General features: G+C 34.1%; 1 protein-coding gene across 5 annotated transcripts in view; it reads right to left on the minus strand.

Annotated features, from left to right (window-relative positions):
• Positions 1-24,564, minus strand: part of EAF2 (ELL associated factor 2) — a 59,660-nt gene that overhangs the window by 6,464 nt on the left and 28,632 nt on the right. For 3 of the 5 annotated variants that reach the window (XM_045385501.3, XM_045385500.2, XM_015446368.4), the window contains exon 5: positions 15,886-16,137. In XM_045385501.3, the coding sequence (XP_045241436.1) occupies positions 15,886-16,137 (252 nt within the window). Of the gene's footprint in view, positions 1-2,387; positions 2,566-15,613; positions 15,685-15,885; positions 16,138-24,564 lie in introns of those variants that run through there. The other 2 variants (XM_005548010.5, XM_005548011.5) reach the window with 2 other exon arrangements.

Consider the following 24,564-nt stretch of genomic DNA (forward strand, 5'->3'; position numbering starts at 1 on the left):
AAAAATTTCTAGCACTTCAATGCTGAAAGTACTTCAGAGATAATACCACTGCCTCCCTTCTGCCTCCCAGTCAAACCTTCCTCCGTTAAGGTCACTGTTCTACAAAATGGTACTCTGAATAGCCAACGACTGGACAGATATCATGTCCAAACCACTTTGAGCCAATAAGACTGTGTCTTTTGCTAATGGATCTGTATGTGTAAGGCAATACATTCAAAGAACATGTTATTTTCAAGTCTTCCCAAGTTCTATTTTTCACCAGGCCCTTTTGTGTATACTACGCACAAGCCTCAGGGTTGGTCAGGAGTGTGTGAATAGCTTAGGCCTTCACTGATTTCTGCTGCACATGTATCCAGCCTCAGCCTGAAACATGATTGCCCCAAGTAGGATTGCAGCCTCAGGGCAGTAGGACCAATAAGCTCTTGGCCTTCTCTCCCTAGTCAGCATCCCAGAAGTCACTTTCACTTAAAATGTTTCTGGGCATGAGTGTCAACTACCCCTTCAAATTGAGTGAGTTTCCTTCAGGAGACAAAGAAGGTACTGGTCCCAAAAATATTAGATAGTTATCAATTTTTTTATAATATATTTTTATTATACTTTTTTCCATTCTTGAGTTCTTAATTTTGAGTCATCTCTTAATAACTTAGAAAATTACTACAATAATTATTATAGGAATGGTATATGAATAATAGAACTCCTGGATTCTTATATGTCTAAGAATACCTTCTTACCAAACTATAGATGATATCTGATGAATACATAATTCATAGGTCACATTAATACCCTTCCACAGATGCAGCTTTATTACCTTTAGAGTTTAGTCTTATAGAATAATTCAAAGTCCTTTGATTTTTGTTCTTTTGTAGCCAACTTACTTTTTCTGCTTGCATGCTTATATTACCATCAGTTTAATCAAACCATTCAGTACAGATCAAACCAAAAGTGTATATGTTTAGAATCATGTCAGGGTCATCAGCTGTTTCTGGCAGAGAACCTTTTATCTGAGAACTTATCTAATCCACTAGCTCCCTACATTTTGGTATCTGAAAACACATCAAATAAGGAGATACAAAAGCACGGGAGATATTATATTTCATTCCTCTCTCTCTGAGGTACTTATACATACCCTTGAGTGGTATAAAGAATGATATACTAGGTATTCAATCCATAAAAAAATGTCTTTAAGAATGTTTCACTTATGAGGGAAATAATAAGGAGGGGAAATGATGTACTGAAGATGTACTGTTTAACTTGCTGGAAGTTTGAAAACATAATGCATGTTATATAGCCAGCTTGGTCAGCTCGTATCACCATGTACTCATTTTTGGTAGTGTTAACACCAAAAAGAAAACTCAGCATAACAACTTTCAGTAAAAACTATTATAATTACTATATTAAAATAAGCATTTTACTAGCTACTTTGAATTATGAGCTTGCTTATTAATTATGAGTTAAGTAATAAGTAACATAGTTGTAGTTCTTGGCCAAGTATTGATAAATAAAATAGAAATAAAAATGAAGACAGATTAACTAAAGTTGGGCTAGAAAAAGAAAAGGAGAAAGCAAGGTTAAAATAAAAACTTACAAATTAAAAAACAAAAACTACACAAATTCCAGAGGTAAGAAGTTGAATTTAAAATTTTTTCATAATCGACGAAACTTGGAAGCAACCAAGATGTCCTTCAGTAGTTGAGTTGATAAATAAACTGTGATACATTCAGACAATAGAAGAGGATTCAAACTTAAAAAAAAAACTGGGCTATCAAACCATGAAAGACATGGAGGAAACTTAAATGCATATCATTAAGTGAAAGAAACTAATCTGAAAAGGCTATATTCTGTATGATTCCAACTATATGACATTCTGGAAAACGCAAAACTATGGAGACAACAAGATTAGTAGTTGCTGGGGGTTAGAGGGAAAGGATGAATAAATAGGCAGAGCGCAGGATTTTTAGGGCAGTGATACTATTCTGAATGTTACCAAAATGATGGATACACATTTGTCAAAAATCCATAGAATGTACAACATCAAGACTAAACCCTAATGTAAACTATGGACTGTGTAATAATGATCTATCAATGTAGGTTCATCTATTTTAACAAATGTGCCACTCTGGTGTGGGATATTGATAATGGGGAGAGAAGAAATAAGATCTTCACAACTTTGCTATGAACCTAAAACTTCAACTTTGCTATGAACCTAAAACTGCTGTAAAATACAAAGTTATACATATATAAAATTATATATGTATATATAAACATACATATATATACTTTATATAAATAAATTATATAATATATAATTTTATATATATATAACTTTATATTTATATATATTTACATATATAAATAAATTGTCTAAAAAATAAATAAATAACATCAACTGAAATTTCTGAATCAAATTTAATTTCTTTTCTCATCAAAAGTTAAGACATTTCCCTCAGTCTTAGGAATTTTTATTGTTAATACAAAATATACATGCTGTATAAATTTTTATTTATAGCTAAATATTTCTTCAGTCATCACTGTCACTTCCTGATTCACTCAGCTGCAAATCATTTCCTAAAATGAAAAAGAAATAACAAAACTGCAGTAATTAAATATTTAATATTTATTTTTGCATAACATAAATTTTACACAAAATATAGCCCCCAAGCATGATTCTGTTTAGCTAACATTTTGCTTATTCTGTAATTCAGTGACACAATTAGTAACTCAAATAATTAATACTGCGTGTAAAGAAAAAATATACCACCAAACTTCAGCACAGTTTTAGTATTTCCTGGCATCTATTTTAGTCTTCTTTTATATATCCCCATCACTCTTTTTTTTATATCACTGATTTAATTAAATCAGGAAATGAGAAAAGCATAGTTTAGAAGATCAGACTACATCATTTTGAAGAGTGGAATTTTTTTTTTTTTTACTTAAAATGGAGTCAAAATCATTAAATAATACATGTCAAGGATAACTCACTATTGATTCCTTTTGTAATTCATCTATGTACTTGCTGTCATGGAGCTTACAGTACAGTGGGGGAGACAGACAGTAAACAAATAAACAAATACATAACATAATGCCAAGTAGGGATGAGTATTACGGAAAAATGAAAATGGGTATGGAGATTGCAGTGGCAGGTGCTATTTTAGATAGGGTAGTTTTGAAGGTCTTTTTGAGGGCTGACATTTGAACAGAGATTCAAATATAGGAAGAAAGTCATAAAAAATGGAGCGCGTGGAGGTGAAGTGACCAGGCTAAAAGAAGAGAAGTGCAAATGCCCCAAGGCAGGAGCATACTTGTTGCATTCTCTGACTTGCAAGAAGGCCACTGTGGGTGGATTGGAATGAATAAGGAAGATAACAGCAGTAAATGAGGTCAGAAACATATCCAGAAGGTCATGGTAAAAACTTTGGATTTTGTTTGAAAATGTAATGAGAATTCATGAGAAAATTTTAAGCAGGCAACTAACTTAAAACCGGTTGTAGATCAGTAAATACGCCATAATGGTGTGGAAGAAACACAGAAACAAGAGAGCAGTTGTAAGTCTAATGCAGTCTCTCATGTAAGAAATAATGTTGGCCTTGACTCAGGTAGTCCAGGGGAGGTACCCCTAAGTGGTCAGATTCATAATATATTTTGAAGATAGAGTTTATAGGACTAATTAAAACATTGAATTTAGGGTACAAGAGAAAGAAGTGAAGAATGACTCCAAGGTTTCTGTTCTGAACAACTGGATAAATCATTTACTGAGTTATCATTTACTGAGATGAGAAACACCAGAGGAACATGGTTGTAGAAGAAAAATCACAAGTTCAATCTTCATGTGGTAAATCTGAGATACCTAGTAAATACCCAAATATATTTGGTACTGGCACTTGGATATACAAGTCTGGAGCTAAAGGTAGAGGCTGGAGCTGGAAATAAAGATTTGAGAGTCATTGATCATACAGGTTTATCTGAAGCAAAGGGACTGAATGAAATCACTTAGGTAGTAAATTACAGTGGTTAAAGAAATTCTTGTATTTTTTAACTAATCCATAATCAAAAAAGCTGGCATGTTTTGAAATCAATACCTAATTTAAGAAGAATAGTTTTTAGGCCACGTATAAGTTATAAGATGTCTCAGTCTTTTGCATGAACTCCAGAACTGATAACATCATTTGATAAAGAAATCTGCTAGACCGGGCGCACGGTGGCTCACGCCTGTAATTCCAGCACTTTGGGAGGCCAAGGCAGGCGGATCATGAGGTCAAGAGATCGAGATCATCCTGGCCAACATGGTGAAACCCCATCTCTACTAAAAATACAAAATTAGCTGGGCATGGTGGCGCATGCCTGTAGTCCTAGCTACTCAGGAGGCTGAGGCAGGAGAATCACTTGAATCTGGGAGGTGGAGGTTGCAGTAAGCCAAGATCGCGCCACTGCACTCCAGCCTGGCGACACTCCTCGAACTCCTGACCTCAGGTGAATCACCTGCTTCGGCCTCCCAAAGTGCTGGGATTACAGGCATGAGCCACCTCACCCGGCCCATTTTCAAAGATTCAGTTTCCACTTACACAACTATTGTATGACATAAGAATGTTCAACTTCATATGATGCCTGTAATACAAGTTTTTCAAGTGACACAAACCCAAACGCACTCAGAGTTCTATTTTGCCTTTATAGACTTTATACTGTCAAGGTTATAAAATATTCAGTCAAGTTTTGAAGATATAAGATTAGCCTTTGATTATGAGTTGCTTAGTAAAGAAAATGTGTTTTCAATCATAGCTGTAATTATGACTCAGAAAAAGAGAGTTTACCCATAAAAATATATTCAGACATTTAAACTAATAGTTAGCACTGAGAGTAGTACTGCCCCCCAGGGGATGGTACAGAAATTTACATGAGGGGTTACTTGTCCTGATGGCTGTAGATTGCTAATAGCATTTAGTGGGAGGGGAGTTTAGGAATGCTAAATGTCTTGCAATGGACGAACCAGTCTTGCACAATAAAGAACTCTTCTATATTCTGTGAAACTTTTGAAAGTCTGATGGAATATGTACTTGGAAGATATGTTTATAAACGTAAAACTAAAGCTGAAATACATTTCCATAAATTCCAGGTATTGCTTTGCACATATTTAATTGAAACTTACAAGTATGCAGCTATCATGCAAACTGAAGATGATTTTGTTTTGTATTTTTTAAGAACTTTTCAAAAATTTTCTTTTAAAAATAGTTTGGGGCAACACATTAGTGTCATCAATGCTGCTCATTGTATTTAGAGCAGCATTACAGCACAACAACACTTGTCTGTATAGGCAGCTGTAGACGCAATTTTTTAATATATATGCCTATACTTTTCTAGTCCTTATTTCTACAGGTTAAATAAAAAGAAAAATTGTTGACAATATGAGTTGAATGTTGTTTTGTTTTTCTTAAATCCAAACTTATGCATTAAAAGTAACTGCAAAAACATGGTTACTTCATTTTATCTTCTGATACAGCTATTCTTTAACATTTACAAAGTTGGAATACATATTACTATAAATTTGTTTTTATTTGCCTTTATATTAAATTAAATTAATGCTTTTCAAAGAAGTATGCACACAGATTATATTAAGCGATGAAATTTATTTCAAAATAGTAAAGGAGAATTTAAAAAAATCTGTTACAAAAGGGGGTGTTGGGTCTCTCATAAAGCTGAGCAATGGGATGACTGCAGTAATGGTCAGAGATGGTTTATTTCATTAGGAAACTCCTAGTTTAGACACATCAGGAAAAGAAATTTCACTATTTTTACTTTAAAAAAAAAAAAACCTCCCAAGTGGTTATTACCGATAGACAAAAACACTATAGACTTTACTTTTGCATATATCTTTTGCATCTAGTAATCTTTCCAAATTATTTTATTAGTTCTATTGTTTGTTGATTCTTTTGGATTTCCTATGTAGATAATTTACATTCCTACAAATTAAGAGTATTTTATTTCTTGTTTTCAATTCTTATATCATATTTCTTTTACTTGTTTTATTGCATTTGCTAGCAAATTCAATCGAGTGCTCAACAGAAATAACATTTGTCCCCTTTGTCTTGTTCCTGAATTTAACAGGAATGCTTCTAAAGTCTCTATTAGTGTGATGTTTATAGGAGTTCTGTTTTTTGGTAATTAACTTTTGTAAAGCTAAGAAAATCCTATTATATTCATCCTTTGGTAAATGTTTTTATTTATTTTAATTTAATTTTTTTTTTTAATTTTTTGGAGACAGAGTTTCACTCTGTCACTCAGGCTGGAATGCAGTGACATGATCTCAGCTCACTGTAACCTCCACCTCCTGGATTTGAGCAATTCTCATGCCTCAGCCTCCTGAGTAGCTGGGATTATTGGTGTGCACCAGCATGCCTGGCTAATTTTTACATTTTTAGTAGAGACAGGGTTTCACCATGTTGGCCAGGCTGGTCTCGAACTCCTGGCCTCAAGTGACCCGCCTGCCTCGTCCTCCCAAAGTACTGGGATTACAAGTGTGAACTACCATGCCCAGCCTCAAGTACGTATTTTCAAATTAATAAATATCGAATTTTGTCAAGTTATTCATTTGTTGAAATGGTCATATGGGTTTACTTCTATAATCTGTTAATGTGGTGAATTAGATTGATCCCATTTCATATGTTTAACATTTCTTACATTTCTGTGATGACCCTTATTTTGTTGTGACTTGGTAAATTATACTTTTTCTACAAAACCATCCATTCCTATGCCAAATTTACTGGAATAAATGTTTAAAAAAATTATAATTAAGGTTGGGTGCATTGGCTCACACCTGCAATCCTAGCACTTTGGGAGGCTGAGGCGGGTGGATTGCCTGAGCTCAGGAGTTTGAGACCAGCCTGGGCAACATGATGAAACCCCATCTCTACTAAAATACAAAAAAATTAGCTGGGTGTGGTGGCATGCACCTGTAGTCCCAGCTACTTGGGAGGCTGAGGCAGAAGAATTGCTTGAACCCGGGAGGCAGAGTTTGCAGTGAGCCAAGATCATACCACTGGATTCCAGCCTGGGCAACAGAGTAAGACTCTGTCTCCAAAAAATAAAAAATAAAATAAAATAAACAATAATTTTTAAAAATAACAAATTGGAAAACCTAATGATAACTGATAAATTCCTGGACATATATCACCTACAAAGATTGAACCAAGAAAAAAAAAAAGAAAACCTGAACAGATCAAGTACAAGTAATAAGACTGAATCAGTAATAAAAAGTCTCCTGTCAAAAAAAAAAGGTCAGGACCTGATGGCTTCTATACTGAATTCTACCAAACATTTAAAGAATAAATACCAATTCTTCTCAAATTCTTCCAGAAAACTGAAGAGGAGAGAATTCTTCCAAATTCATTCTATGAGGCCAGCATTACCCTGATACTGAAACCAGACAAGGACACAACTATAGGTCAGTATCTCTGATGAAAACACATGCAAAAATCCTCAACAAATAGTAGCAAACCAAATCCAACAGCACATTAAAAGGATCATTCACCATGATAAGTGGGATTTATCCCAGAGATGTAAGAATGGTTCAACATACCCAAATCAATAAATGTGAAATATCACACCAACAGAATGAAGGACAAAAACCATATGATTATCTCAATAGATGTGGAAAAAGGATTTGATAAAATTCAACATACCTTTATGATAAAAGACCCTCAACAAACTAGATCTAGAAGGAGTGTACCTCAACACAATAAAGGCCCTATTAGAAAAACCCACAGTTAACATTATACTAAATGGGGAAAAGCCGAAAGCTTTTCTTCAAGGAGCTGGAACAATATAAGGACGCTCACTCTCACCACTCTTATTAAACACAGTACTGGAAGTCCTAGCCGGAACAAAGAAACAAGAGAGAAAAATAAAGGGCATCCAAATTGCAAAGGAAGAAGTCAAACTGTCCCTGTGTGCAGATGACAAAATCTTATAAAGAGAAAACCCTAAAAGCTCCTCAAAAACACTCAGGATTGATAAACAATTTAAGTAAAGTTGCAAGATACAAAAATCAACATACAAAAATTAGTAGCATTTATATAAACCAACAAGAAACTAGCAGAAAAAGAAATCAAGAACGCAATCCCATTTATAATAGCTACACACACACACACACACACACACACACACACACACCCCCACCCCAAAACACTAAGGTCCAGGACAGTGGCTCATGCCTATATTCTCAGCGCTTTAGGAGGCCAAGGCAGGAGACTGCCTGGGGCCAGGAGTTCAAGACCAGCTTGCACAACACAGTGAGACCCAGTCTCTACCAAAAAAAAAAAAAAAAAAAAAGTATCTGTCCAACAAGGGATTAAAAATCAGAATATATATAGTCCCAGCAACTTGGGGGCCTGAGGAGGGAAGATTGCTTGAGCCCAGGAGTTCAAGGCTGCAGTGGGCTACAATCATGCCATTACATTTCAGCCTGGGCAACAGAGCAAGACCCTGTCTTTAATTAAAAAACAAAAAAACAAAACAAAACAAAAACCTAGGAATAAATTTAACCAAGAAGGTGAAAGAGCTTCACAAGGAAGACTATACAACACTGATGAAAGAAATGGAAGTGGTCACAAAAAATGGAAAGACATGCCATGTTCATAGACTGAAAGAATTATAATGTGAAAATAACGATACAACCAAAAGCAATCTACAGATCCAATGCAATACCTATCAAAATACCAAAGACATTCTTCACAGATATAAAAAATAAATAAATAAATAAGCTTCATATGGAACCACAGATGATGCCAGATAGCCAAAGCAACCCTGAACAAAAAGAACAAAGCTGGAGGTACCACGTTACCTAAGAAAACAGCATGGTATTGGCATAAAAATAGACACATAGACCAATGGAACAGAATAGAGAACCCATAAATAAATCCACATATTTATAGTCAACTGACTTTTCACAAAGGCACCAAGAACATTCCATGGAGAAAAGAACAGTTTCTTCAATAAATGGTGCTGGGAAAACTGGATATCCTTAAAAAAAAAAAGAAAGAAAGAAAGAAAGAAGGAAGGAAAAGAAAAGAAAAAAGGAACTAGACCCATCTCTCACTATAAACAAAAATAAAATCAAAACAGATTAAAGATTCAATTCTAGGGCCTGAAACTGTGAAACTACTAGAAGAAAACATTGGGGAAACATTCTAAGAGATTCATCTGGGCCACGATTTTTTTGTATATAAGACCTGAAAACACTGACAACAAAAGTAAAAGCAGACAAATGGGATCACATCAAACTAAAAAGCTTCTGCACAGCAAAAGAAATAATCAATGGAGTAAAGAGACAATCTACAGAATGGGAGAAGATATTTGCAAAGTATCCATCCAACAAGGGATTAAAAACCAGAATATACAAAAATTCAAACAACTCAATGGCCAAAGAACCCCCATATAATACCGTTTAAAAATGGGCAAATAATCTGAATAGATTTTTCTCAAAAGAAGACATTTAAAATCAATAATTTTAAAAATGCCCACAGGTGTATGAAAAAATGGTCATCATCACTAATAATTAGGGAAATGCATATCAAAAGCTTAATGAGACATCATCTCATCCCACTTAAAATGGCTATTATTGAAAAGACAAAAAATAACATGCTGGCAAGGACACAAAGGGAATGCTTGTGGGAATGTAAATTAGTACAGGCACTATGGAGAACAGTATGGAGGTTCCTCAAAAAACTATATAGATCTACTATATGCTCCAGCAATCTCACTGCTAGGTATATATCCAAAAGAAAGGAACTCAGTATATCAAAGTGATATCTGCATGCCTATGTTCATTGCAGCATTATTCACAAAAGCCAATATATGGAATCAACCTAAGAATCCATTAATGGATGAATAAATAATTAATATACATAGTAAAATACAATTCAGACATAAAAAGGAATGGAATCTTGTCACTGGCAGCAATGTGGACGGAACTGGAGGTCATTATGTTAAGTGAAATAAGCCAGGCACAGAAAGAAAAATATCATATGGTTTCACTCACATGTGAGAATTAATAAAGTCTATCTCATGGAGATGGAGAGTAGAATGATGGTTACCAGAGGCTTGGAAAGGTGAAGACAGGGATAAAGAGAGATTGGTTAATGGGTACAAAAATACAGTTAAATAACTAAATAACTAAATAAAGTTACTAAGTTCTAGTGTTCAATAGCACAGTAGGGTAACTACAGTTAACAACAATTTATTGTATATTTCAAAATAGCTAGAAAAGAAGATTTGAAATGTTCTTAACCCCCCAAAAAGGACAAATGTTTGAGGTAATGTATATCCTAATTACCCAGATTTGATCACTACACATTGTATGCTGGTATCAAAATATCGCATGTAAGTCATAAATATGTTTATTGTATATCAATAATTTTTTAAAATATAGTTATAATTTTAACTTAATTTTCTTCCTTAATATTGCCTATTTGTGATTTTTCTATTTTTCTTCTCAGCCCTTGTTAAAGATTGGTCTATTCTATTGGTCTATTTTGTTAGTTTTCAAAGAAACAAAGTTTTAGTTTTGTTGATTTTCTAATGTTTCCTCATTATCTATTACATTAACTTCTATTCATCTATATTATTTTCTTTCTCTGCTTTAAGATGTTATTGTCCTTCTAGTTCCTCAAAGTGAACCTTTCACTCATTTATCTTCAATTTTTTTAAAATAAAATTTTGAAGTTATAAATTTCCCTATAATGAGCTGGACACAGTGGCATATGCCTGCAGTACTAGGTACTGGGGAAGCTGAGGCAGGAGAATCACTTGAGCCCGAGAGTTCAAGGCTGTAGTACACCATGTTTGCACCTGTGAATGGCCACTACACTCCAGCCTGAGCAACAAAGCGAGACTCCATCTCTAAAATAAAGTTAATTAATTAATTAAATTTACTATTATCCTTTAAAACATTTCCTTGGAAGTACCAAAACTGCTGTGATATTTATTATGTATGATTTTTTATCTTCATAACAGTATTCAATTTTTAAATATTGTTCAATTACACATATTTTGTAATTTCATTATAGTTGCCTTTTAACATGTAAGTTATTAGGCCTGTGCTTTGAAATTTCTAAACTTATTTTAAATTAATTTTTATTTATTTATATTTTCATCATATTATAATCATAATATGTTCATTAAAAAATGAATTCTTTGTAATCTGTTATTGTCTTTGTCCTAGTAAGACGTAAATTTCTGTAAATGTTTCATATGCATCTTAAATATGACCACTCGCTTTGCATTTTTGGATTGTAGGATTCTATGTATTCACTATTAGAGCAGGTATGTCTATTATGTATTTACAGATTTCATGCTCTTACTAAATTTTTTCTGCTTGATTACAGATTAATAAAATCTCCCACTAAAATAGACTTGTCAATTTCTACTACTTCTGTTATGTTTTATATATATACACACACACACACATAGTGAAGATATGTTATCACATGCATACGAATTCAGAATTGTTTATCTTCCAGGTGAACTGAACCTTTTCTCGTAGTTTATCAAGCCCCTTTATCCTCTAGGAGTACATTTTGCCTTAAAGTCTATTATTTCTGATATTGATGATCCAGATTTTTGTTGTAATTACTACTTAGCTAGCATCTTTTTTTCTATCTCTTTATTTTCCATATGGTTTTTAGAAAATTTGTTATAATCAGCATATGGCGTTTTTAAAAAATCTAATCTGATAATCTGTTTCTTATTAGGTGGATAAAATGCTTTGCTTTTGTTATTACTGATAGATTGAGATTTATTTCTACTTCATATTTTCTGTTTTGGGTTGATCAATCACTTTCTTTCACTTCTTCTTCTCTGCTTTCTACTACATAAAGTTTTCTATGTTCCCTGGTTTTTCCACTGATTATGTGGGAACTATAGATTGTATTTATTAATTAAATGGTAACCTTAACATTTTAGGATACGTAACTAACTACAAATTTATCTAATAAAGTCAAATTCAGTGTTTCTATCTTCCTAACATGACATGGATCTTAGCTTACTTAAACTACTGATTGAATACTCTCTCAACAACTATTGTCTAGAGTTTTAGCTTTAATCTTCAAAAAAAAACTTCCAAATGTACAAACATCTAAAACAGACTTGTTATCTTTATAGTCAAAGGTTAATCAGATTTCCTGGCATTTCATCTATTTCTTTGCTCACTACTGTTTCTCATATTCCACACTTTCCTTCTGTTTTCACTTTTCTTTCTGCCGAAATATATATATATATAAAACATATATATGTCTGTTAATAATACATTTGCTAAATTCTACAAACAATAAACTGTTTTCATGTGCCTGAAAATTATTTTACTCTTGAATGACATTGTGTTTGGGTATAAAATTCTAGCTAGAATTATTGTCCTTCAACACTTGAAAGATATTTCCCCCACTATCTTTTGGCTTACCTATCTAGCTAAGAGTGTCTGCTGTCAGCCTATTCTTCTTTTGTAGGTTGTCTTCTCTGTAGCTTTTAAGGTTATTTCATCCTTGATGTTCTGTAGTTTCACGATCATGTTTTGAGGTCTAGATTTATTTTTATTTATCCTGCTTATTAGCTGAAGTAAAAATTCATGGGTTTCTTCAATTCTGGAAAATTCTCAGGATTAAGTTTTTATACTATCTCCTCCATTCTTTCTTGGACTTTCTATTGCGTAATGTTTACTCTTCTCAATCTTTTCTATCTCTAAGTTGGTCTCCCATTTTATTTTTCTGTCTCTCTTATATTGTGTTTTGGGATAGTTCCTCAATATTATCTTCTATTTCACAAATTTATTCTTCAACTGTGTCCAGTCTACAGTTTCTCTCATTTACTGGTTTTTTAAAAAATTTCAATGACTAGTCTAATTTATTCTTTTTTATAATCTATTAGATTTGTTTCATTTCTTCCTGGCTTTGTTTTATAATTCTTTTAAAAGCTGTATCTTCATTTATCTCTTTGAATGCTTTTAGCATACTTATTTAAATGTCTGTCTTAATTGCTCTGTAAAAAGATTTTCATTTGGAAAGAATCCCTGCCCTAACTATTAATTTTGTTGGCTGACTTTCTTGGCATTAGACTTTTTTCTTCTGTTTTAGAATTATGATTGCTCATTTTGAGTGGAAAATTTCTGTTTTTCTCTATCCTCACACCACTCTGACAGGGTTTTGTAGTTCCCTCTACCTAGTCCTCTGAGATCCATTACCAGAAACAGGTTTCATAATCACATTTGGAGGTTGTTATCCCCTGGGTATATTGTAAATATACTAGATCCCTTCAAGGAGTCAATGGATATCAAGGTTCTACAGACCCTATGCCCACACCTTCTAAAACACAGTAGCCTCAGTCAATATGTAAATGTCTATTTCTTCCGATCTCTTTTATTAACTGGTTATTTCTTCCAAACTTCTTTTATTATTTATCCTCACCTCTATCAACCCTCTCTCCCTTCCCCTACTAACCCCCAACAACACACGTTCTCTAGCATCAAATAGAAAGTATGACTCAGGTTCACTGAATCAGAACTTTAATAGTTTAAAAGTTTTAATAGTTTAAAAGTTTTAAACTATTAAAAGTTCTGATTATATTATTATACCTTTCCCTGAAAGTTCTGATTATTTCCCTAAAACTTTCCCTAAAAGTTCTGATTATATTATTATACCTTTCCCTGAAAGTTCTGATTATTTCCCTAAAAGTTTCCCTAAAAGTTCTGATTATGTTATTATACCTTTCCCTGAAAGTACCAAGATCCTTACCAATATCACCTTCTTTTGAACTCAGATCCAATGGCTTCAGCTCCACTAAGCCCACTGTTTTGTGTGTATATTCCAGTTCTTCTCTTTAGAGATGTTTATCTTATATTATTTGATTCTGGCCATGTCTGGGTTTTACCTTTTAATACTTTACCCATTGTTCCTATTTGTTTAGCAGAGAAGGGGTTTTAAAAACATAAATTAACTGTGCCATGTTTTACCAGAAAACTATTCTAGATATAAAAAGAAATTCTAAAATATAAAATATGCTGAACCCCTTCAAAGTTCTACAAGGCAATGTGACCTCCACTTTCAATGAGGAAATTGAAGCTACAAGAAAGTTAAGTGTAGTGTTATTAGTTACATAACTAATAAGTGATAAGGAAGTCAGGAATATAATACAGATATGCTGATTCCTAGACATGTGCTCAATTTACTATAGAACTTATTAATTTCTGGAAAATTTTTTCTAGCTTTTACTCAGATTCTCATTTAGTACCACCAAGCCGAGTTTTCTCCATGTTCCCTTGGCCATTCAAAAAATCAAATATTCCAATATTACTTCCCAAGTCAAGAATAACACTAAATAACTGGAAATTCAAAATATCTTTGCTGGTCCCTAATTAACCCATAGTTTTACCAATTATCTGCCTCTCAGTCTTGGCTTCTCCCTTCTTTAGTTCTATCATTAGGCTAAAGCTAATCAGTCTTTCTAGCTGCTTACTTTTTTCATTATTAATACACATAGTGGGATTAATTTTAAATATACAGAAAATTCCATTCTCCCCAGGTAATACCAACCTGCATGCTTTTATTTAAAAGTATTTACTGAGCATCTATTATGTGTCAAGTACCATGTGCTAAGTGCTAGAATTCAATGATAAGCAAAAACAAACAAGGTCCTTGTTCTCATGGAACATTATACTCTAGAGAAAGAGAGCAAATCACACAAATTAATGTAAATTTACTACTGTCAAACAATTGATATAAAGAGGACATATCTGATATTCTAAAAGTCTATAAAAGATAGGACCTTGTCAGAAAGGTGAAAAAGACTTCCTAGAGAAAGTAACTTTGAACTATAATCTAAAGGAGAAAAAATCACATGAAAAGAAGGAAGTGTTTCTGGCTGAATGGACAGCATGTATAAGGGTCCTGATGTGAGTGAAAGTATTTGAGTACAGTGGCAAAAAGAAAGCACGTGTTGTTAGAAAAGAAAAATCAAGACCACTATGTTAAGGTGTTTTGCTTCTATATTAAAAGAAATTACAAGCTACTAAAAAGTATAAAGCAGAAGAGATGACAAATTGTATTTGAATTGTGAAAAAAATCAATATGGCTACAATGTACATAATGGATCAAAAATGGGCTTGACTAGATAAAGGCGTGAACCAGTTAGGTCATTGTAGTAGATAAGGCAAGAAATAATAGGTTGAACTACTGTGATAGTGGCGGAGATGCAGAGAAGCAGATGACTTTGAGAAATATAGAAGAGGCAAAACAAACAGGACTTGATGAACGAGTGGCTACACTGTAAAGAGGAAGAAATTCAGTCATTGAAAATAATTATACTTATGATTTGCATAATTAGATGTATGCTACCTTCACTAAGAGGTAACACAGTGAGCCAAAGATTGATTATGAGTTGGTTTTGGACAAAGTAAATTGAAGGTGATGAGATGATGGGGGATGATGTTAAACACGTGTCTAAAGCCTAGAGGTTTGAATCAGAGATACAAATTTGCAAGTTATCTACACATAAGTACTGACTGCAACAGAAACATGGAGGAGATTATCTAGGGAAAAATTGTAGAATGAAAAGAAAAAAAGAACCCAAAAGTAAGCCTCGCAAAACTCCAACTTTAATGACTGAGCAGAAGATCATATAAACTTGAAAAGGAATGAAAGGAAAGATTATCTAGAGAGATGGGAGAAAAACCAAGAAGGCATTATGTTACAGATTCAAAATAAAACCATAATTCAATAAAAAATGTAATTGTTAATAGTATCAAATGCAAAAAATAGGAATCTTTTTCTTTATCCAAATTTTAGGTGACAATCAATACGGGTCCACTATAAATTCTTACTTTTCCAGTTGCCTGTGTTTATGTATACTTACTTAAAGTATTCATCAGAAGGTCACTGTTGTCTTGAAATCTATTATGACTGGCATCTATATCAGGAATCCTGTATTGTGCCATGGTAGGATGTCCCGAGACACAATTCCCTGTATCAGAAGCAGAGGATTTGCAGTCTTCATCTTCTGAGTCACTAGAACTATCCTCACTACTTGAAGATGATGAACTTTTGGAATCTGATGAACTATCACAACTACTCATCTGGTCCATTAGACTAGCTTCTGCCTTCAGTTCTGAAAATAAGAAGAAATGAATAGATAGGTTAAATAAAAAATGCTAAATAAATATAATAAAAATTGAATGTATTAGTTTTTAAGAAACTGTTGAAACTAAAATCAAACATATATTTACAGTACTTAAAGCATTTTATTAAAACACAAAACTATTCTACCACCAAGCCATACTTCAATGATTGGATTACAGAAACTAAAAGGGATAGACAAGGTCTAAATCTAAACTCCACATTTATTTAAACCATTGTACTTAAATATACAGGTGACTCAAATATGAAGTAAATACTGTGAAAAACTATGAAAATTAAAATCTATTTTGGCAGAAACTGTCTTCTGATTATTTTTTATTCCTTTAAATACATATAATGTAATGTGATAATGTAACAGATGAACTTCATTCTTTTCCTGGTTTTCCTAGACAACATTTTGATGAAGCATCTATAGGTTTCCCCCCTGCTCCCTTAATAGGGATTTAAAATATTCTAAGTATTTTTGAAAAGCCAGTTCCCATTATAACTTTGGCTATACATATTTCTATAGATAAAAAGAATAATAATGATGTCTTCTTTTGTTTAGTGTTTTTCAAGTTCTAGACACACAAAAAAATCATAGTTGGGAAGGTCTTCAGCCACCATTTAGAACAACTTCATAATTTTATAAATGAGGGAATGAAGATCCAGAAAGGTCAAAAGTTGTCAGTTATATATGGGTAGAGGCAAGTCTACTGACTTTCAAGTCAATATTTTCCTATATGATACAAATGTCAAATAGTTGAACAAAATTTTTTAAACCAAAAAATTCTAAGTCAATAATATACTCAGTTAACACATTGCCATTTGTTATCATCTTAGTACACTGCTACATTAAGTTAACTGGTAATTTTTAGCCCACTCCCTCATTCTCCCTATTATAGACACACTGGCTTTCTATTATTTGACCACATTAAACCCATTTCCAGGCTATGTTCTTTGTACTAGCTGTTTCCTCTGCCTGGTATATTCTTTACTCAGATCTTTTGTTTGTTTGTTTAATACATAATTTCCATAAAGTAAAATGTACAGCTAGGTACATTTTAGCATATATAAAACCTGTATATCTACCACTGAGATCAAGATATAGAATATTTGCATCCCCATGAATATTCTCCTATGCTCTTTTCCAGTCACTAATCACCATTTTGACTTCTATTACCAAAGATTTTTGTCTATTCTTGAACTTCATACAAATAGATTCACTCAGCATGTACTTTTTGGTCTGCCTTCTTTTAACATAATGTTTTTATATTTATTCATGTTACTGAATTAATCTGTAGACTATTTTTCTCTACTGCTATGATATGATATGATGTGATATGATATGATATGATATGATATGATATAAATATACCACAAGTTGGTTACCCATTTTCCATTTATGAATATTTGCATTGTTTTCAGTTTTGGATATTATGAATATAATTGTTATGAAAATTCCTCTACAAGTCTTTTTGAATTTATATACATACTTCTCTTAGGTAGAAAGTTAGAGAGAAATTGCTAAGTCACAATAGGCATAGGTTTAATTTCATTAAAAACTCCCAGTTTTCAAACTGGTTTTACACTCCAACCAGCAAGGTATGAGTCACAGATGCTTCATATCTTCCCTCACTAGGGCACACACACACTTGGTATAGTGAGTCTGATGGGTGTACAATGGTAACTTCTTGTAGTTTTAATTTTCATTTATTTGATGTGATAATATGAAGCAGTGTTTTTTATATGCTTACTGGCCATTTGAATATCATCTTTTGTGATAAGCCTGTTCAAATCTTTTGTCCATTTTTATGTTTGTCTGTCTTTTGCTTACTGATTAGTAAGAGTTCTTTATAGCTAATTCTTCTGGCTATGAGCCCTTTGTCACACATACGCATTTGTGAATATTTCTTCCAGGTTCCCCCAAGTCTGTAGCTAGACTTTTCCTTTCATTAATGGTGTCTCTTGAGAAGATTCTAGATCTCTGAAAGGCTGGCTCCTTCTTGAATCAGTTTAAGTGTAACCTTCTCAAAAGGTTCCTTCCTCTCCATTCTGCAACCCCCATTGCCTAGTTTAATTCTCTTCAAGACACTTATTTCTGAAATTCAGTTGAATACTTATTTGTTTACTGCTTGTATCTTCCCCACCCTCCCTCTCACCCTCATCCATACTCCTAAATATAATGTGAGAATAGGAATGTTATCTTGTTCATGTTGTATAATTATCGTTTTACAATGTTGGATTCAATTTACTAATATTTCATTGATAATTTTTGAGTTTAAGTTCATATGAGATATTGGTTCATAGTTTTCCTTTTCTTGTACTGTCTTTATCTGGTTTGGGTATTGGGGGTAATACTGGCCTCATAAATGAGCTTAGAAATATTCCTTCCTTTTCCTTTTTCCAGAAGAGATTGTGTAATGTCGGTGTTAATTCTCTTTAAATGTTTGGTAGGCTTCTGGGTCTGGCTATTTCTTTTGGGAGTGCTTTTTAATTACTAATTTAATTTATTCAATGTTGATAGAACTATTCAAGTTGCTTACTTCACCTTAGTTGAGTTTTGGTAGTTTTTAGCTTTTGAGGAACTAGTCCATTTCCTCTAAATTGTCAAATTTATGAGCACAAAGCTATAATATTTCTTTTCTTTTCTTTTTAGATAGGGTCTTGCTCTGTCATCCAGGCTGGAGTACAGTGGCACAACTATGGCTCACTGCCGCTCAACCTCTTGGACTCAAGCAATCCTCTCACCTCAGCCTCCCGAGTAGCTGGGACTACTCAGGTGCACATCACCACGCCTGACCACCTGACTAATCTAAAAAAGTTTTTTTTTGTAGAGACAGAGTCTCACTATATTGCCTAGGCTGGTCTCAAACTCTTAGGCTCAAGCAATCCTCTTGCTTTGGCCTCCGAAAGTGTTGGGATTACTGGCGTGAACCACCACACCCAGCCTACCATTTCTTTATAATACTTTTAATGGCTGCTGGATCTGTAGTAAATTCATTACTTTCCTGATTATAGATAGAAGTTGTACTTTACATTCCTGATATTAGTAATTTGTGCCTTCTGTCTTTTCATTTTTATCAATCTTACTAGAAGTTTATCAGCAGTATTCTCTGATGACTTCCTTTTTGTTTCATTAATTTTCTCTATTGTTTTCAGTTTCCTTGATATCACTTCTTATTTTCATTATTTGTCTCTTTTTGCTTGCTTTGGGTTTAATCTGTTTTTCTTTTTCTACTTTCCTAAAAAAGGGACTTAAATTAATTAATATGATAACTTTCCTCACTTCTAATGTAAGCATTTAGTGCCATAAATTTCCCTCTCAGAACTTCTTTAGTTGCATTACACATATTTTGACATGCTATGTTAACTTAATACATTTAGTTGCATGTATTTTTAATTTCCTTTGATGATTCTTCTTTAACCCATGGATCCTTTAGAAATGTGTTGTTTAATTTTCAAGTGTTTAGAGATTCTTCCTGTTGTCTGTTATTGATTTTTAGTTTGAATCCATTATGGTCAGATACATACTCTGTATGATTTCAGTTTCTATAAATCTATTGAGATTTGTTTTATGGCTCAGGATATGGTCTATCTTAGTAAATATTCCATGGGCACTTGAAACAAAATGTGTATTCTGCTGTTGTGTGGCATGTTATGTATCTGTCAGTTACATCCTGTTGGTTGATCGTGTTACTCAGATTTCCTATATCTGTGTTGATTTTCTGTCTAGTAGTTCTATTAGTTGCTGAGAGCAGAGTGTTGAAAAAACCAGGCATAATTGTGGATTTACAGATTTCTCTTTTCAGTTCTATCAGTTTTTGCTTCATGTTTTTCTCAGTTCAGTTCAGTTGTTAGATGTATACACATTGATGTCTTCCTAGTAAATTAATACTTTAATCATTATTAATGTACTTCTTTGTAGTAATTTATTTTGCTCTTTTTTTTGAGACGGAGTCTCACTCTGTCACCCAGGCTGCAGTGCAGTGGTGCAATCTTGGCTCACGGCAACCTCCTCCTCCCAGGTTCAAGCGATTCTCCTGCCTCGGCTTCCTGAGTAGCTGGGATTAAGGTGTGTGCCACCACGCCCAGCTAATTTTTGTATTTTTAATAGGGATGGGGTTTCACCATGTTGGCCAGGCTGGTCACGAACTCCTGACCTCAAGTGATCTGCCTGCCTCGGCCTTCCAAAGTGCTGGGATTACAGGTGTGAGCCACTGCGCCCGGCCTATTTTGCCCTTAAGTCACCTTTATCTGATATTAATATAGCCACATGTTTGTGCTTTTTAACATTAATGTTTAAATGGTATATATTTTCTATACTGTTACTTTCAAGCTACATATTTCATTAGTTTCTTATAAACAGCATATAGTTGAGTGCGCTTTTTATACAGTCTGCCAATATCTGCATTTTAATTGGCTTATTTAGACGATATATATTTAAAGTAATTATTGATATATGTTAGGGCTTAAGTGTGTCAATTTGTTATTTGTTTTCTGTTTGCTTCCTCTGTATTTCATTTCTCTTGTCTTGCCTTTCTGTGGGTTACTTGAACCATTTTAGAATGCCATCTCAATTAATTTACAAAGTTTTAAAAGGTGTCATTTTGTATATTTTTCTTAGTAGTTGGTTTGGGTTTTTCAATATACATACCTGATTTGTCAATGCATTCCCATTCTAAGTAAACCTCATATCCATGTAGGTCCACTTTGAAATATCATTATTTTGGGTATCAGAAGGTATTACTACGTTTGTTTCAGTCATCACATACGATTTAGAAAAGCCGTGAGGAATACTATAATCAATTGTACTTATTGATATGTTTGCTCTTTCTGTTGTTGTTTCTGTCTTCCTGATACTCTTAAGATTCCTCCATTTACCGTTTCTCTTCTGTCTGAATGACTTTATATAGCCAATATTTAAGGATAGTTTCCTAGGAACAAATTATTTCAGTTTTCCTTTCTGAAGCAGGCTATTTACCCCTCATTACTGAAGAAGCATTTTGGTAGATACAGAATTCACACTTAACATGTTTTTTTTCTTTCAGCACTTGAAAAATATTATGCCACTTCCTTCTGGGCTCCATGACTTCAGATGAGAAATCTGATGTTAACTGAATGGTATTCTTTCATAGGTAATATGTCATTTCTTTCTTGCTTTCAACACTTTTCTCTTTGCCTTTAGTTTTCAGATGTTTCATTATGATGTACCTTGGCATCAATTTCTTTAGGTTTATCCTATTTGGGGTTTGTTCAGGTTTTTACATCTGTGGGTTTATATCTTTCATAAAACTTGGGAAGTTTTTGCACATATTTCTTTAAATACTCTTTTAACCCTGCTCTCCCTCTTCTTTGAGACTCCAATGACACAAATATTGGATATTTTGTCATTCTTCCACAGATTCTTGGGGATATACTCATCTTGTTTCAGTCTATTTTCTATTTTCAGGTTGAGTGGATTCTATACATCCACAAGTAAACTGATTCTATCCACTCCCTAGCACTGAGCCCATCCAGTGAGTATTTTTGTTGTTATTGTATTTGTCAGTTCTATAATTTCCATTTGATTCTTACGTAAAACTTCTATTTCTTTAATGTGATTTTCTATTTCTTATTTTTTTCATTTGTTTCAAGGGAATGTACAACTGAACCATATTCGTGATAGTCATTTAAAGATCATTGTCAGATAATTCTAACATTTGATTCGTCTTGGTGTTGGTATCAGTTGATTGTCTTTTCTCATTCATGTGATTCTCCTGAATCACAAATTATGTTATGACAGGTAATTTTCTTTTCTCTCTCTCTCTCTCTCTCTCTCTCTCTCTCTCTGTCTCTCTCTGTCTCTCTCTTTCTTTTTGACAGAGTTTTGCTCTGTCGCCCAGTCTGGAGTGCAGTGACACGATCTTGGCTCACTGCAACTTCTACCTCCTGGGTTCAAGCAATTCTCCTGCCTCAGTCTCCCAAGTAGCTGGAATTATAGGTGTGCACCACCACACCCAGCTAATTTTTGTAGAGACAGGGTAGAGACAGGGTTTAGTAGAGACAGGGTTTCACCACATTGGCCAGGCTGATCTCAAACTCCTGACCTCAAGTGATCTGCTCACCTTGGCCTCCCAAAGTGCTGGGATTACAGATGTGAGCCACTGTACCTGGCCATGACAGGTAATTTTCTATTGTATCTTGGATATCTTGGTTTTTATGCTAGGGGAGATCTATATCTTATTCACATTTTTAATTTTAGTAGGCAATCACCCAGTTGAGGTTTAGCGTGCATATTCTTGCCTACTGTTGTGGGCTGTGGTTTAAATGAAAATCTCGTTTCCAGAGTTTTTGCAGTATTATCTTGGTCTTCTTAACTAAATCTCCAGCAGCTGGGGTCCCTGATGATCTCTGCTGGTGCTATGTGATGAAAAGAAGGGACTTCACCAGGCAAGGAGATATGGTGCGTATAGGTGGAGAAATGGAGTCTCTTGCCTGGGATAAAGAGTGCTTTCTGAGCCTGGCAATTTTTTTTTTTTTTTTTTTTTTTTTTTGGTGATTGGCTCCCCTGCTTGGAGGGGTGGAGGAAAGGAAAGTGCTTCCTAGCAAATTGTTTGTTGTGGCAGGATCCCATCTATTGGTGTGATCCAGTCTCAAGATGTCTTTAGATGAGAGAGAAGAATCTTAGGTTAATAGGGCAGGGAGGCAGGTCTAGGAGGTAGTATAAACAGTCTTCCCAGGCTGAATGCTTATTACAATAGAATTCTACCTGCAGGGACCTTCTAGCCATAGAGTGTCTCTGATGGAGGAGGGGAGTCTCAGGCCAGGCATAAAGGGAGAACACTTTGAGGACTGCAATCACTCACTGTGGTATCATCCTGTTTGCTGGTACTTCCAGCTGTGAGTTGTCTCTGGGTATGGGGAGTAGAATTTTAGATCCATCTTATTTCTTTTTAAAAAAAAAATATATATATTTTTTTTTTGTAGAGATGGGATCTTGCTATCTTAAACTCCTGGCCTCAAACAATCCTCCACCTCAGCTTCCCAAAAGTGCTGGGATTACAGGCGTGAGCCACTGCACCTAGCCTCTATCTTATCTCAAACTCAATTCTAGATAGCTCGAAGATGTAAATGTAAAATTTAAGCTACAAAAATACTAATATAACTGCCAGACATAAACTTGAAAAGATGATTCAACCATTTTAACAGTAGTCAGTGGCACAGTAGGGTCAAGAAAATATTTTATAGAATGCAATCTAAGGAACATGTTATACAAATATCTCAATGTAAATGAAGTTCCATTCTCATACTAAGTTAGAAATAGAAAGCTTTATGGTTGGAGATATTAACTTATCCTCTGCAACTTTCTTTTTTTAAATTTTTAATTTTTATAATTTTTTAATTGAGATGAGGTTTCACCATGCTGCCTACGCTGTTCTCGAACTCCTGGACTCAAATGCTCCTCCCACCTTGGGCCCCTAAAGTGGTGGAATTATAGGCATGAGCCACTGTGCCTTGCGTCCTCTACAACTTTCTTTTCCCTGAGTTATGCTTCGATACAATACTTTTATTAAGGCCTCTATTAAAAAACTGTCACATGGAAGAACTTCTACTTTTACTGTAAAATTACCATTGAGAACACTATATAAAGTTTAATGCTCCCTAGAAAAACGTTCCATATGACGAATTCCTTTCAGAATTTAGTAACAGGAAAAAGTCTGATTCTTTGTAACCTATCCGATAATACAACATATGCTGCTTGTGTCTCCCTTTTTTTCTTGATGGTTAGAAGCTCAGAGCTAAATTATTATTATTTTTATTATTATTTCATTTTTTGAGACAGAGTCTCACTCTGTCACCCAGGTTGGAGTGCAGTGGCACAATCACTATTCACTGAAGGCTTGGCCTCCCCAAGCTCAAGTGATCCTCCCAGCTTAGCCTCCCAAGTAGCTGGAACTACAGGCATACACCACCACACCCAGTTAATTTTGTATTTTTTTGTAGAGATGGGGTTTTACCATGTTGCCCAGGCTGGTTTCAAACTCCTGAGCTAAAGTGATCCACCTGCCTTGTCCTCCCAAACTGCTGGGATTATAGGTGTACACCACCACACCTGGCAATTTAATGTGTTAATGATCAGCAAATTTGCTTCAATATCTTGATTTTCTGTACCAATATTTTATTGTATTCATGTATATGAAGATATCATAATTCAAATCCATTTGGAAGCAAGTATGATGTAAAAAAAAATAAAATTCAAGACCCCTTGTACCACCAAGCGTTCTGGACTTGTCTTTTTTATTGTTTGTATAGGAGCTACTAATCAATTAGAAAATGAATACTCTACTGGGCTTAGAAGAGAACAATGAAATTGGATGGCTATGTGCAAATTTTAAGAAGGCAAAGTGTAGAAGCAAATATACTTTAGTGACCAGGG

This window comes from Macaca fascicularis, chromosome 2, assembly GCF_037993035.2.
Source record: "Macaca fascicularis isolate 582-1 chromosome 2, T2T-MFA8v1.1".
Taxonomy (NCBI): Eukaryota; Metazoa; Chordata; class Mammalia; order Primates; family Cercopithecidae; genus Macaca; species Macaca fascicularis.